Source organism: Hippocampus bargibanti, linkage group LG05 (assembly GCF_051943395.1).
Source record: "Hippocampus bargibanti isolate YZ-2025 linkage group LG05, ASM5194339v1, whole genome shotgun sequence".
In the NCBI taxonomy this organism is placed as follows: domain Eukaryota; kingdom Metazoa; phylum Chordata; class Actinopteri; order Syngnathiformes; family Syngnathidae; genus Hippocampus; species Hippocampus bargibanti.
The window spans coordinates 5033124-5047500 of record NC_142738.1 but is presented as its reverse complement, the minus strand read 5'-3'; the positions used below and the strand labels follow the sequence as shown (position 1 = coordinate 5047500).

The following is a 14377-nucleotide window of genomic DNA, read 5'->3' as shown; positions in this document are numbered from 1 at the left end:
ACGCCAAGACGTCTTGCATTGCTGGAGAATCCAAACAATGGCTTCAGATTCGGAGAATATGCTTTCTTGTTACACATCCAGTTATGAATATGATTCAAATAGTTCTGAAGAGGAAAGCATACATGTTTGCAATCGATTAAATAATTTATTCCATGCCATTTTGAGGCAACATTGGGGCAACAATCGATCACCAGAAAAGAGGCACAAAATGGCCACCTCATGTGGCCACCTCCGTTTCCACAGGCTGAAAAATTCCTTATATGGAGCTTGGACTCCCTCTTCCTGCGGCTTTTGGGTGCAACAAGGTTCTCAGACCAAACATGTACACCACAATACATTGACGTAATGGAAGGACTGCTACAATGTGTATTTTTTTCGGTCAGGGGGCGGTCCTTTAGTGACATCACATACGGACTCGTCACCAACTCCAAAACAAGACTTCCTGAATATTCAGAGCCAGTCTTAAAACGTAAAATATAACTATATGCGGTGGAATCGTATTAAAATACGCCCAGTAGAAGTCATTTGAAGCCATTTTACAAATTATGGACACAACTTGTTCGGAGACGTCGGTTGTCCTTTAAATGACCATTTTTAGATGATAAAAAAACATCTTTTCATATAATTGAGGCTTGCAAAATAGAAATTAATGTCACAAAGTTCACACTCGTCAATGTAAGATATGACACATGGACTGGAATTGCGCCCTTCATTCATGCTAATTGTCACTTTGCCCAATTAGTTTCAACAACAAAATAAAGTATTTTTCTCAACAGCCATCAACATTTTTAGCTTTTCTATTGTTATTAGTTGCAATAAAAGTGATGTTTGGACTGCTTTTTGTATTTTTTTTTTACATTTTCCGAACACCTAATGTGAGAAACTGTCATCACGGGGTCTGATATTTAACCTTAAAATCATACATGAATAAAAAATGTGCTGCCGCAGGTTTAAGGTCAAGTCATTACAAATGCAAATCCCCCTTTTTCTTTTTCCCTTTTTTTCCTCCCAAGTGGGGGGAGTCGAAGTCATCCAGCACAAAGTGCAGTGTGAACGTGATGCCATTCAAACCTTGCTGTGCTTCTTCTTTTTCTAATCTCACGGGCAAAGGCTACGCTTTCATCTTATCTACTGCCGCATGTATGGAAATTAAATATGGGACGTATACGTTCTTAATATGCTGCTTCCCACCAGCCTCTTGAACCTAAAAAGATTCATCCGAATAAAGGAGCTAAATCGAGAAAAAGGTTTCTTCAGTCGTCATCTACACTTCTTTAAAGGTGTCGGACCTTTCGCTCCTCGTCCGAAGAGCTTCGTCAGCGAACGAAAGTTGTGCTGGTACCTGTGGCCCTATATATATCCCTAATGGACAGAGGTGGCTGAGCCAGACCTCTGCTCTGACAGGTCCCTGCTCTAAGATTGGGGGAGCATTGGATCACTCCCTGAAGCCAATCTAATTACTTCTATTGTTCTATCCCTGGCTCTGATTTCACCTCATTAGCCGATCTGATAGCCTTTCCACTCTGATTACCATTATAGTTCTATCCCTGGCTCTGGATTCATTCATTAGCCAATCTGATTACCTGTAACGTACTATCTCGGGCTCTAGTTTACCTCATTAGCACGACTACGCCTACATGGTATTGGTTTAAGAAGTCTGTTGTAAGAATGGTCTAACTTAAACCTTAAACCACGATTTAGCGAACGGTTTTGCTGTTTTACCAAAATTGCTTCTTTTACTCCTCTTTCAAGCCATCTATTTTCTTTAGCTAAGCTTTTAACCTCATTGTCGCCAAAGAAGTACAGATGAATGCTGAAGAAACCTTCTTGTCCTTTAACAAATATCAAAAGAAACCAAAAATCCTGAAGAAACAAAAATGGAGAGGAGTAGCAGTAACTTATATTGCAAGGGTTTCTGAAATACTACAAAGGGTCCTATGGCAATCTTGTGGTTTCTTTTGACATTTGTTAAAGGACAAGAAGGTTTCTTCAGCATTCATCTGTACTTCTTTGACGACAATGAGGTTAAAATCTTAGCGAAAAAAAATAGATGGTTTGAAAGGGGAGTAAAAGAAGCTATTCTCATAAAACAGCAAAACACTTCACTAAATCGCCATGGTGGGGTGAGGTTTAATTTGGATCGTTCGTACAACAGACTGCTTAGGCAACATAGGCTTAGTTATGCTGATGAGGTGATACCAGATCAAATGGGGCAATCAGGCCAGTCGTAGACCCCATACTCAGGCAGGACAATAGAAGTAATAAGTGTAGCCGCAGGGAGTAGTCTTCTGCTCCCCCTAGCCTGAGAGCAGAGACCAATTTTCTCATCGATGGACCACTCCCGTACGACTGAGAGCTTACACAGACGATTTGTTAAAGGACCACTGAGCGGACCTATCAAAGCAGAGGTCTGGCGCCGCCCACCTTTGTCCATGAGGGATATAGGGCCAGAGTTACCAGCACAACTTTAGTTTGTTGACGAAGCTCTTCGGATGAGGAGCGAAAGGTCCGACACCTACAAAGAAGTACAGCTGAAGAAACCTTTTCCTCGATGGACCACTCCTGTATGACTGAGAGCTTACACAGCCATAAAGATGCTAAAATCACTCTGCTTGCACTGTGACTCAATAACCGCCTAAGTAGTGACTGGTAATTTAAATGAAAGCGCTTGAACAGCCCCACTCAAAACATTATTCAAGGTTTATTTGGCGTAATCTTATGTAATTAGCATTGAAAGGGGCTCATGCAAAAATGGGTCATAAGCGGCGAGGCAAAATGAGATCCTGCAATTCGGTCGAACTACTTGAATATTCATATCGTGGGGAGAGAAAAAAAACTGGAAAAGACAAATTGACATTGTAGCGACTGAAAACAAAGACTTTTTTTACAGTGGTGACTCTACCTATGAAATTGATTGACTTAAAATTAATTAACCAGGAAATTTGGTACGTCTGGCTATCTTGCTATCTATTAGCTATCTGGCTATCTAGTTGGCTAGCTATCTAATAGCTATCTAATGGCTATCTAATAGCTATCTGTCTAGCTGGCTACGAGCTATCTAGCTATCTATTAGCTATTTAGGTAGCTATTTAATAGCTATCTATTCGCTGGCTAGCTAGCTTTCTATCTATTTGAGTTACTTCTGAGTTGAGTGAAGGCTGGCGCATGTGGCTGCCGCTGCTCACCCACAGAAAAACTTAGAAATGAAATTTATTATTATTATTATTATTATTATTATTATTATTAGAGACACGTTTTCCATGTAAATACCCTAATCCGTTCCAAAATTCAGACGTTCATGTTTCCAAAAGCACAAAAATGCATCAAAATATGTAACAAATGCAAACAATTAGATTATTGCATAATACATGATGTGTGTATGATGTGAAAAAACAAAGTAGCGACTAAAGAATTGACACACGTACTGTTGAAATTGTTCTTAGCCAATGGGATGCCAGGAAGATGTTCGGTAATAGCCAATGGCAGAGCAGCTTTAAGTATGTTGCGTTTAGGAAATGTGAGAAGCAACCCGTACTGTATTTGTACTGAATTTCGTATCTTGAAATTTTTTCATAACTTGAAAATTTCATATGAAGAGACGTTTGTAAGTGGACGTACCAGTGTGATGCCATCATTGTTTAATAATGACATTATTAACTCATTCACTGCCATTCAGAAATTTATTCGGGAATTGACAATATGACATAGAGGACCATTCACAAATTTATTCGGGTTTTGTTTGTTTCATGTTTGGGTACCGATAAAGAGCTGACCCTGTCCTCTAGCAATGTTTTTTTTCTTTTCCACAAGGGGGCGGCATTTCCCTTTTTTCCATGTTAGTTCGCAATATACAGGTAACATCCGACTTATGACCGAGTTCCGTTCCGACCAAATGGTTGTAAGTCGAAGTGGTCGTAAGTCGAAATCCATTCAAAATGTTGAACAGAGACCCGGAGGCTAAATGACACGCAAACTCCCCCGACCCCTCTGGCGCCATCACACGATCGATTGCTGTGCGAGAGTGAGATGCTGGCTAAAATTGTCCTACGCGTTGCTGGTCTGCTAGCGCGTTGCGGTGCCAAGCGTAGAATTAAATAAAAAAAAATAGGGTCTGGAGGTCATGGTCGTAAGTACTGGTGGTCGTAAGTCCAGCTGGTCGTAAGTCGGATGTTACCTGTATATGCATTGCATTGCATTTTGGACAGCTGCCTTCATTTCAAGCTCATGTAACTCCAGACCCATATAATTTAGGAATTAACACTTTTCTGATGAAAGAAGAGTCTAATGTTTCAAATGCTGTATTGAATGTTTATGTAGTCCTAAAACTCTATTCTGTGGCTCCTGAAATTCGAGTGACAATGACAAAAACCCTGGCACCGGAGTGGAGACATTTTTGCACATCGCCTGGCAGCGAATGAGTTAAAGACATGATGATGCGTATTCTGAATGGCGGTGATGTACCTGTCGTAGTCGCCGTTGCAGAGCGCCCTGACGGGAATCTTAAAGGCCTGCCACACGGGATCCAGAGTGTTCTTCACCACTTCAGTTTTGTGGCAAATGGTGAACCTGCCAGACACACACAAGCACACACACACACTAAGGTCTGTGTAGCCCCTGCGCATCGTATTTCAGCCGCCTCAGTGTACGCCAACGGCGGGACAAAAGCGGGATTTTGTTAAGTGGCTACTTGCATGTCACCACTTTGCTTTTTAAGTTGAGGGAAGCTTTACAATGACCACAGTTTGACCCTGGGAACCACAGAGTTCTTTTGCAATGTATTTCTCGACTGGGAGGTTTTTTTTTTTTTAATTTGTCATTATACCAATGTTGGTTCCCGGATGGACAGAAACTTACAGTGACATGATAGGTGTCCATTTTATTATTATTATTATTATTATTATTATTATTATTATTATTATAAATCATTTTTAAAAAGCTATCCATCCATCTATCTGGCTAGCTAGCTAGCTATCTGGCTAGCTAACTAGCTAGCTAGCGATCTATCTGGCTAGCTAACTAGCTAGCTATATCTTGCTAGCTAGCGATCTAGCTTGCTAGCTAGCGATCTATCTATCTATCTATCTATCTATCTATCTATCTATCTCTCTCTCTCTCTCTCTATATATATATATATATATATATATATATACAGTAAAGTCTCGTTATATCGATATTCAAGGGAGTCCGAAAAAATATCGATATAACCGGGACTATCGATATATCCGACCCTGTTTGCATGTAATTTTCACCTAGCCTGCATAGAAATAGTATCGATATAACCGGGACTATCGATATATCCGATATCGATATAACGAGACTTTACTGTATATATATACATATATATATATATATATATATATATATATATATATATATATATATATATATATATATATATATATATATATATATATATATATATATATATATATATGCATGCGGTACAGATGATTATATAAGAACAACACATTGAGTGTTTACAGTGTGTACATGGAGGCTTTCTAGAGCGTGAACGATCAGCGCCCATGTGTGTGTGTGTGTGTGTGTGTGTGTGTGTGTGTGTGTGTGTGTGTGTGTGTGTTTGTGCGAGCGTGCATTCGCGTTCGTTAGATGAACAACAGCGGAGGCGAGCGGCAGCTTGTCAACTCACGATCCGTCTTCATTACTGCGGTAGAAGACGAGGAAAGGGTCCGACTTGCCAAAGAAATCCTTCTTGTCCAATTTGTTGCCGCAGAATTGCAGCATGACCGACTCCTGCCAGCATCACACACACACACACACACACACACACACACACACACACACACACACACACACACACACACACACACACACACACACACACACACACACACACACACACACACACACACACACACACACTGTGACAGTTGCCGCGATGACAAAGTATGGCATGGGTGGGAGGTTGTGAGGAGACTTTCCATTTTTGATTTCATTTCGTGTTCACTAAAGTATTTTCCAGATGCATCCATTTTATGTCGAAGTATGTACAATCATTCTACTACGTATTTCCAAATTCACCTAAATTCACTGATTCTCATTTTTGGTGCTCACCCTAAAATGCCAAAAGATGCAAGACACAAGCCTTTTCTATCCAGAAGTAGCTGCATGGTAATTGGTATTGAATAATTGATACAGTACAGTGAGACCTCAACTTACAAACACCTCAATTTACAAACTTTTTGTCTTACAAACGTCAAATTTATGAAAATTAAACCTTATAATAAGCACTATTTTCATAATACACACCCACCACGGCTGGCGGAGTGATCTTTGGCGGAAGCACATGACCGAACAGCAGGTGACTCTCTTTCCATAAGCCATCAACGACCATCAAAAAGGTAAATAAAACTTTATTTTACAGAACAGTTTATTTCTTTAATTACAGTCCTCATGTAATGTGCCTCTCTTTCCAAACAGCAATTCCCTTTGACCTCAACGCCATTCCATCAAGCCATCAATGACCATCACAAATGTAAATAAAGTGACTTTATGATACAATGCAGTGTATTTCTTTCATTACAATACAATAGCACATTTATTATACATAGAATAAGGGATGTTGTGTGTAGTTTTAAGGCTTATTTAGTTGAAAAGTATATTTTATGGAAACCCGGGAACGGATTATTCCCATTTTAATGGTTTCCTATAGGATTTTTTTTTTGAGATACACACTTTTCGCCTTACACACTGTCTGAGAACCAATTAAGTTCGTAAGTTGAGGTCTCACTGTATATCTCCACTGTGAGACAAACTATGACGTCAGGAAGGAAGTTTAGTCGTGTGTGAGGATACGGAGAGTCTTCGTTGTATGAATATTAAATACTCAAAATATATGAAAGCTTTGTTTTTTTTTAAATTAATGTTCTAAGATTACTTTTAGTGACATTAAAATATTTTGTGGCGTATTCAGACTCAAACAATCAAGGTGTTTATTTTGTGGGAGTAACCCTGGTTAATACTGTATTTTTGACGGGAATGCTTGTTGAAAGTCTACTTAAAATTATATTTCTAAGAAATAAAGTCTAAATAAACATTCTTCTAAATGAAAATAAATGGATATTTACTGATAATAAAAAAATTAATCGCTCTTGGGTCCGAAATTCACAGACGCTTGTTACCATGGCAACTTGCAACCAATTAGAACATCGAGAGAGAAGGAATGTCGCCTCTGTGGAGATCAATGCAACACCATTGTTGAAAGCATCTATAACAGACTGCCGAACTGAAACAGAATAACCCAAAATAAAGAAACACTATACAATACATGCTGACATCATCATTTCTTCCTCCCTTGTTGTGCTGCAGTCGCGGCGGCAATGTGATGCTATTTTTAGAACGTCCACTTTTGGACACTCGCCTTCTAATTTTAGCCCCTTTGGGAGCGTCTCCTGACAAACAAACATAATGTCTGTGCTGAATTTAGGACATGAATGACGTTTGTGTGGCAGACCATCTGTTGATGAACAAACTTTTGCCGTGTGGTCCATTTTTTAAGCTACGTTGGACGTTTTTTGTGTTTTAGTGCGGATTGATGTGCACTCGAAGTGTGGTGCGTTTAGGACACATGACTTTCGTGGGAAATTGACAATACGTATGAGATTACGCGCTTTTATGTCGAAGAAGCTATTAAACAATCACATTGATTATGTTATGTGTCATTTTTACCCGTATGTAAAAATGCACACAAAACAATGAAATAATAGTCAGCAACAACAGTTTCTGAGATGTTATAAACATACTTGAAAAGAGAAAAACATATTTGGTATATTTTAGAACGCTTTTGAAGAAAGGAAAAATAAAGGATATTTGGTGCTTTCGTCAACACAAAAACGGAAACGGGTAAAATTGACCCGTAACATAATATGTTGATAAACCCGAATCAGAATCTGGAATCAGAATCATCTTTATTGCCAAGGATGTAGAACACACAAGGAATTTGTTTCCGGTAGAACACGCTGCGCTACCAAAATATTGCAAAGAGGCACTATACAGTTCTATTTGTGTGTGTGGTGCATTTAGTACACGTCGGAAATTTGTGTTTCAGGGTCTCTATTGAAGACATATATGACATGTAAGACGTGAGTGTGTCAGGCTGGCTGTTGACAACCATTCTGGGGTGAATTTAGGACACGTAGGATATTTAAGTATTTATGAATCCCGTCCAGTGACACACCCTGTGGTGCATTTATGACATGCAAGAGGTTGGATATTTGTATATCGGAGCATCAATTAATAAAGAAAACATATTTGAGTGTGGTTAATTTAAAACATGGCGGATGTTTACGTGTCAGGTGACAAATAAAATCGCTCTCGTGGTGCAGTCATGACACGTAGGTTGATTGCGTTTCAAGAACAAAACCTTTCAGTGGTGCATTTAGGACACGTAGGATGTTTGCTTGACTCACCCGGCAGTTGCTCAGCTCCTCGGCTCTCACAATCAATGTTCCACATTTTTTCCCAGGAATACCCCTGTAACAACATATCATGTCTTGTAGCTTAGCTAGTCCTCCATGTTTCTTTGTACGTTTGTGTAACATTATGGCAAAATCGAAAATTAGGAGACACTCAAGCTAATGTTTGATGGCATACCCTGATATTTAGGGTATGTTATGGTAGCATGCTAGCAGATATTAGCTATGTGGCGTTATTTTAACGTGCTAGCTGATGTTTCAGATGATATCGAGCTAGCTAGCATATCTGGCGAGCATAGCTCCCCTTCTGTGTTGATGTTGACGGACAAAAGTTGATAGTAATAGCTGGTGAAGTAGTTACAGTGATACCTCGGTTTACGAACCCCTTGGCTTACGAACCTTTCGGTTTACGAACGTTAAATTTATGAAAATTTTACCTTGGCATACGAACTTTACTTGGCATACAATCTTTTTTCGTACACGGAGCTGCCTCAATGAGTGATGTGTCGTTCGCGAACGAGCCCGTTCTAACAACAAAATGGCAGCCGATTGTTTTTGTCCTCTATTCCCCGCCCCTAGTCTTCGGTTAAAGCCACGTGATTGGTCAAGAACGCAGCAGTGAGGAGGGGTGGTTTAAACATGAAAGAGACAGGCAGACGACAATGAGAGAGTTTCAACTTTGATAGTTCAAAGGCAGAGTGTAGATTGCAAGGTTAAAATATCCCACCAATCGGGCTCCACAAACAACCCTCACAAGCCATCTGTGATGCAAAAAGCTATCAACACAGAACACAATTGATGAGGAACTAGATAAAATTACCACAGAGAAAGCACCTACAAGGGATCATTCCTCAAGATGGTGAAAGAAGAAGGCTATGTTCCTCATCAAGTGTTTAATGCTGATGAAAGCGGCCACTCCATTCCATCAAGCTATCAACGACCATCACAAAGGTAAATAAAATGACTTCATTATACAGTACAGTGTATTTCTTTAAATGTAATACAATAGCACATTTATTATACATAAAATTGTCATGATCTGGTTGGCGACCAACGGGGGGCGCTGTCGGCCCCGCCTGCACCTGCACAGGTGCTGGTCGTCCCGATCAGATCGGCGAACAGCGGGTAGCGACGTCAGCCCTGTCGGCAGCCTCGCAGGTGCTGGTCGTTATAATCAATGACACTTAAAAGGACACCTGGCACGATCATCCAGTGCCGATTCATTGTTTGTTTGCTGCTTGGTTGCAGCATGCATAGTGTACGTGTTTGTTTAACCTTGGCGGCCTTTTACTTTTGGTCTTCTTTTGCTACTTTGTATTTTTTCCATTCAGATCATTTTGATGTTTTACATTTTGTTCCTGCTGACTTTATTTTAATACAATTTGTCAAACAACCTCCTGCTCCCTCCTGCCTGCTTTTTGGGATCCGAACCCGCCATCACCACCTCGCAAAACCTTGACAAAAATAATGTATATTTTGTGTAGTTTTAAGGCTTAGAAAACTAGAAAGTAAAAAATTACGTTTTATGGGGACCTGGGAACACATTATTCTCATTTTAATGGTTTCCTATGGGAAATTAATTTTTGGGAAACATACTTTTCTTCTTACACACTCTGTCTGGGAACCAATTAAGTTCGTAAGCCAAGGTATCACTGTATTTGTAAGTTGATATTGTGGTTTTTAGCAAACAGAAGCTAACTTACGAGGAGAATCATCATTTTCACAATAGCATGCTAGAAGATAATTGTTTTTAAACAATATACAGTAAAGTCTCGTTATATCGATATCGGATATATCGATAGTCCCGGTTATATCGATACTATTTCTATGCACGCACGGAGAAAATTACTTGCAAACAGGGTCGGATATATCGATAGTCCCGGTCATATCGATATTTTTTCGGACTCCCTTGAATATCGATATAACGAGACTTTACTGTACATCTTTTATTGAAAATACAAATGTTTCTGGTATGAATTCGACGTGTGCGATGCATGTCAATTAAATCACGCGATGAGTTCAAGTTTCTAGTCGTGTACAATACATTTTGTTGGAGCCCAACTTACATCAAAGCTTTCTCCAGACGGCTTCCCAGCGAGCCCACAATCTCGCCAAGTGTGCAAAAGGCCTGACCTAGGAAGTCCTGCATTGGCAAAGAAAACCAAAATATGATTAACATGTTCTTGTAAATACATATTGTACATAAAAATATATCATTTAAAAAGTGAATCCAGGCAAAGATGTTCACGTTTTTCATGTTTTCAATGATGTTCACTCTTAGGTGAATTGACTCAAAGGAGCAACTTGTCGTTGCTTGGAATTGATGCGGATTTACGTGGGACGGGAGATGTGATACAATCTCTTTTGTTCAATGGATGCTGCAGCTTCGTGTTTGCTTTGCTGCGTGTTTAGCTTGCAGCAGATGTGCATATTTTACCATGACGTCCCTGATCCACTGGTGAAAATGAGACTTTTCCTCTTTCATCTAGAACTGCTTCATTCAACAAATAAGGCGAAGAAAGTGCTTAAAATTGAATGACCGTCTGTGTTTTTTTGTGTTTTTTATTTGTCATTTAGTTATTTTTTGTTGGTTTGACTTCAAGAGTGGCTACCTTTACAGCAGCTCATGTATTTTTTTTACTTCTTTCTTTCCTTTCATTACTTTGCTGCTGTGAAATGTAAATTTCTCCACTGCAGGACTAATAAAGTTTAATCCAATAAAAAGTTGTTTAAAAAAATCCCAAAACGGCAGCTCCATGCTGTCGAAAATAGGGCAGGTGAAATTTAGGGTGATTGGTCTGATACAAGCTGATACAAGTCAGTGGTCTTGTATTTCCCAGCTGCTTTGAATGCATCATGTTTTGACATGAGGAGGCGGACCTCTCTTAGTGTCCTTGTTCGTTTCTGGGGGGCCTCCACAAGAGTATTGGCTTCAGGAGCAACAACAACAAGTCTGTGCAATGATATTTAAACACACGAACACACACGCCTACACGCAGACATACACACGCGTACACGTATTCACGTCCCCCAGGCGCAAATCGGCTCCAAAGAGGCTAGCCAGAACAACCACAACACGACGAGGTCCTCCTCCACTTTGACGACTAAGAAACATGACAAAAAGCTGCGACCTTTCCAAGAGGGGCGCACTGGAAATCATATTCAACTGCAAATACGTACATGCAGGAAAAATGACCACGATGCATCTTGAATGTAAAATAAATAAAGAAATAAAAATACCAAATGTAGAATGTAGACTGTCATGATTTAAAAAAAAAAGATTGGATACAGAAAATGAATACAAAACAAAATACAATATAAATAGGTGCTTATAAATTACATATATTATTATTATTATATTTTGTTTTCATTAATTTTATTAATTTATTTATTTATTTAGTATTTTAAAAAGAATGTCATTTTTTTTTTATCTTGTATGAAAAAGTCTCTTCAGATTTTTTTTTTTTTATATTGTATCTATTAACAACAATGTGATCGTTTATATGTTTTATTGTGACTGTTGAATGACAATGCACGTATGTTATAGTTTTAATGACATTATTTTCTAATCCACGTCCAATTAAAAGCATATTTACATGCAAATTTGTGGTCATATTTTCCCGCTTTGCTAGCGCCCACCTCCACATACGTAGCAGTGCGGCATGCGTTGATTCTTACTTAATTTTTAAACAATATTTTAAATGGGATTGTTCACTCTTTTTCATTATTTGCCTTACCCTTGTTTTAATTTTTTTGGGGGGGTTATTTGTTTGCTTTCCCCGATCTCATTTCACTGGTATCAACTGGACACGGGTTTTCCCGATTCACCAGTCCTCCAGTGCGTGAATATTCAAATGTCTCAAAAAAAATTCCCTTATTTCTTTCAAGTTTTATTTTATTGTATTTTATTGTATTGCATTGTATTTTTTGTTTTCTATTTTATTTTGTTGTTTTTCTATTTTATTGTTTTTTAAATGTAATGTTATTTTATTTTACTTTATTTTAATTTATTCGATTCAATTGTACTTTGTTGTTTTTATTAAATTTTATTTTAGTTTATTTTATTTTATTGTATTATACTGTATTTTATTTCAATTTATTAAATTTTATTTTAGTTTAGTTTATTGTATTTCATTGTATTTAATTGTGTTTTATTTTATTTTATTTTTTGTTTTCTATTTTATTTTGGTGTTTTTCTATTTTATTGTTTTTTTCATTTTATTATGTATTATATTTTAGTTTATTTTATTTTCATTTAGTTTATTCAATCCAATTGTACATTGTTGTTGTTATTTAATTTTATTTTAGTTTAAGTTAGTTGAGTTTATTGTATTTTACTGTATTTTATTTTAATGTATTATATATTTTTTAATTTATTATAATTTAGTTTAGTTTATTTTATGTAATTGTATTTTATTGTATTGTATTGTATTGTATTGTATTGTATTGTATTGTATGATATGGTATTGTATTGTATTGTATTGTATTGTAGTTTAGTTGAGTTTATTGTATTGTATTTTATTGTATTATATTGTAATCTATTGTATTTTATTATATTTTATTATATTTTATTGTATTTTATTTGTTTTTTTTTACTTTAGTTTATTCGATTCAATATTACATTGTTGTTTTTATTGTATTTTATTTTATTGCAAATTTCCCCATTGTGGGATGAATAAAGTTTTTTTTTTTTAGAGAGATTTATTTTATTTTATTGTATTTAATTGTATTTTATTTTGTTTTAGTTTAATTTATTTTACTTTATTTACTGAAAATGACTGCCAACAGGCCAAATCGTACTATGTCACAATTTGGTAAACTTCATTTAAAGAAAGAAAAAAACAACAACGATAATTTCACATGGTGTGGATGGATGTTATTTTGACAAATGACTGACCATTCATTCTCAAGTGTTGAAAAGGGCTTGCTCTCTTGAATGATGCAATGGTGACGCTCAAATAAAAAATGCAATATTTCGGTCCTGGGTCTTGAAAACTGATGATTTTGGGAGTACTGGACTTCATTAGACAATAAGGAATGAGTAAAAAAATATATAATAAAAGGAGTAAAAAAAAAAATCAGCGATACCGTCTTCTCGTCAAACAACAAAGCCACAACCCAATTGTGGCGGCGCTTTGCATATTTCAGCATCACTTAGCAAATGAAATGAGATTGAAGTCGTGTTTCTATATATCAGGACAAGATGGCAAATAAAAAGCTCTTAATTCATTCGTGCTTGTTCTGTCAACACATCAGCACCCTGCGGCCATAACTGCACAAGGTACGTAAACAAAGCATACGGGCTGAAACAACCGAGCTTCTGTACTTTGGATGATAAAGATGAATTGTTAGCATTTTAAATGGGGGGTTATTTATAGCCGGGCAACCGGATAAGGGCGCATTGGTGGACAATGGGGCCACGTGCCCGATCTGCAATCCCACACATCCACACCGCTGACAGGACGCATCCAAGCATTCTTAGCCTTTATACTGCATGCAGATGGAGCATTATGGGGAGGGGGCTAAGGGGCCGCCAAAATGAGGATGAGGTGGCGTTAGGGTGTGGAAGGGGTTATTCTATTCAGACAGCTGAGGGGTGATAAAAGCATAAATTGTACAGTACAGTGATACCTTGTCTTACGAACTTAATTGGTTCCCAGACAGAGTATGTAAGGCGAAAAGTGTGTATCCCAAAAATTAATTTCCCATAGGAAACCATTAAAATGAGAATAATCCGTTTCCTAGGTCCCGATAAAATTTCTACTTTCTAAGTTTCTAAGCTTTAAAACTACACAAAATATACCTTATTTTATGTATAATAAATGTGCTATGGTATTACAATTAAAGAAATAAACAGTACTGTATAATAAAGTTGTTTTGTGATGGTCGTTGATAGCTTGATGGAATGGAGTGCCCGGTTTCCTTAGCATTAAACACTTGAT

The 14377-nt window shown here is 37.6% G+C and overlaps 1 protein-coding gene across 2 annotated transcripts in view; it reads right to left on the bottom strand.

Annotated features, from left to right (window-relative positions):
• The window catches only part of LOC148897586 (copine-8-like), a 60286-nt gene that overhangs the window by 20169 nt on the left and 25740 nt on the right, over nucleotides 1-14377 (bottom strand). For both annotated transcript variants that reach the window (XM_088996604.1, XM_088996605.1), the window contains exons 6-9: nucleotides 10502-10578; nucleotides 8430-8493; nucleotides 5651-5754; nucleotides 4462-4566 (exon numbers count right to left, since the gene is read on the bottom strand). In XM_088996604.1, coding sequence (XP_088852730.1) covers nucleotides 4462-4566; nucleotides 5651-5754; nucleotides 8430-8493; nucleotides 10502-10578 — 350 coding nt within the window. The remainder of the gene's footprint in view (nucleotides 1-4461; nucleotides 4567-5650; nucleotides 5755-8429; nucleotides 8494-10501; nucleotides 10579-14377) is intronic.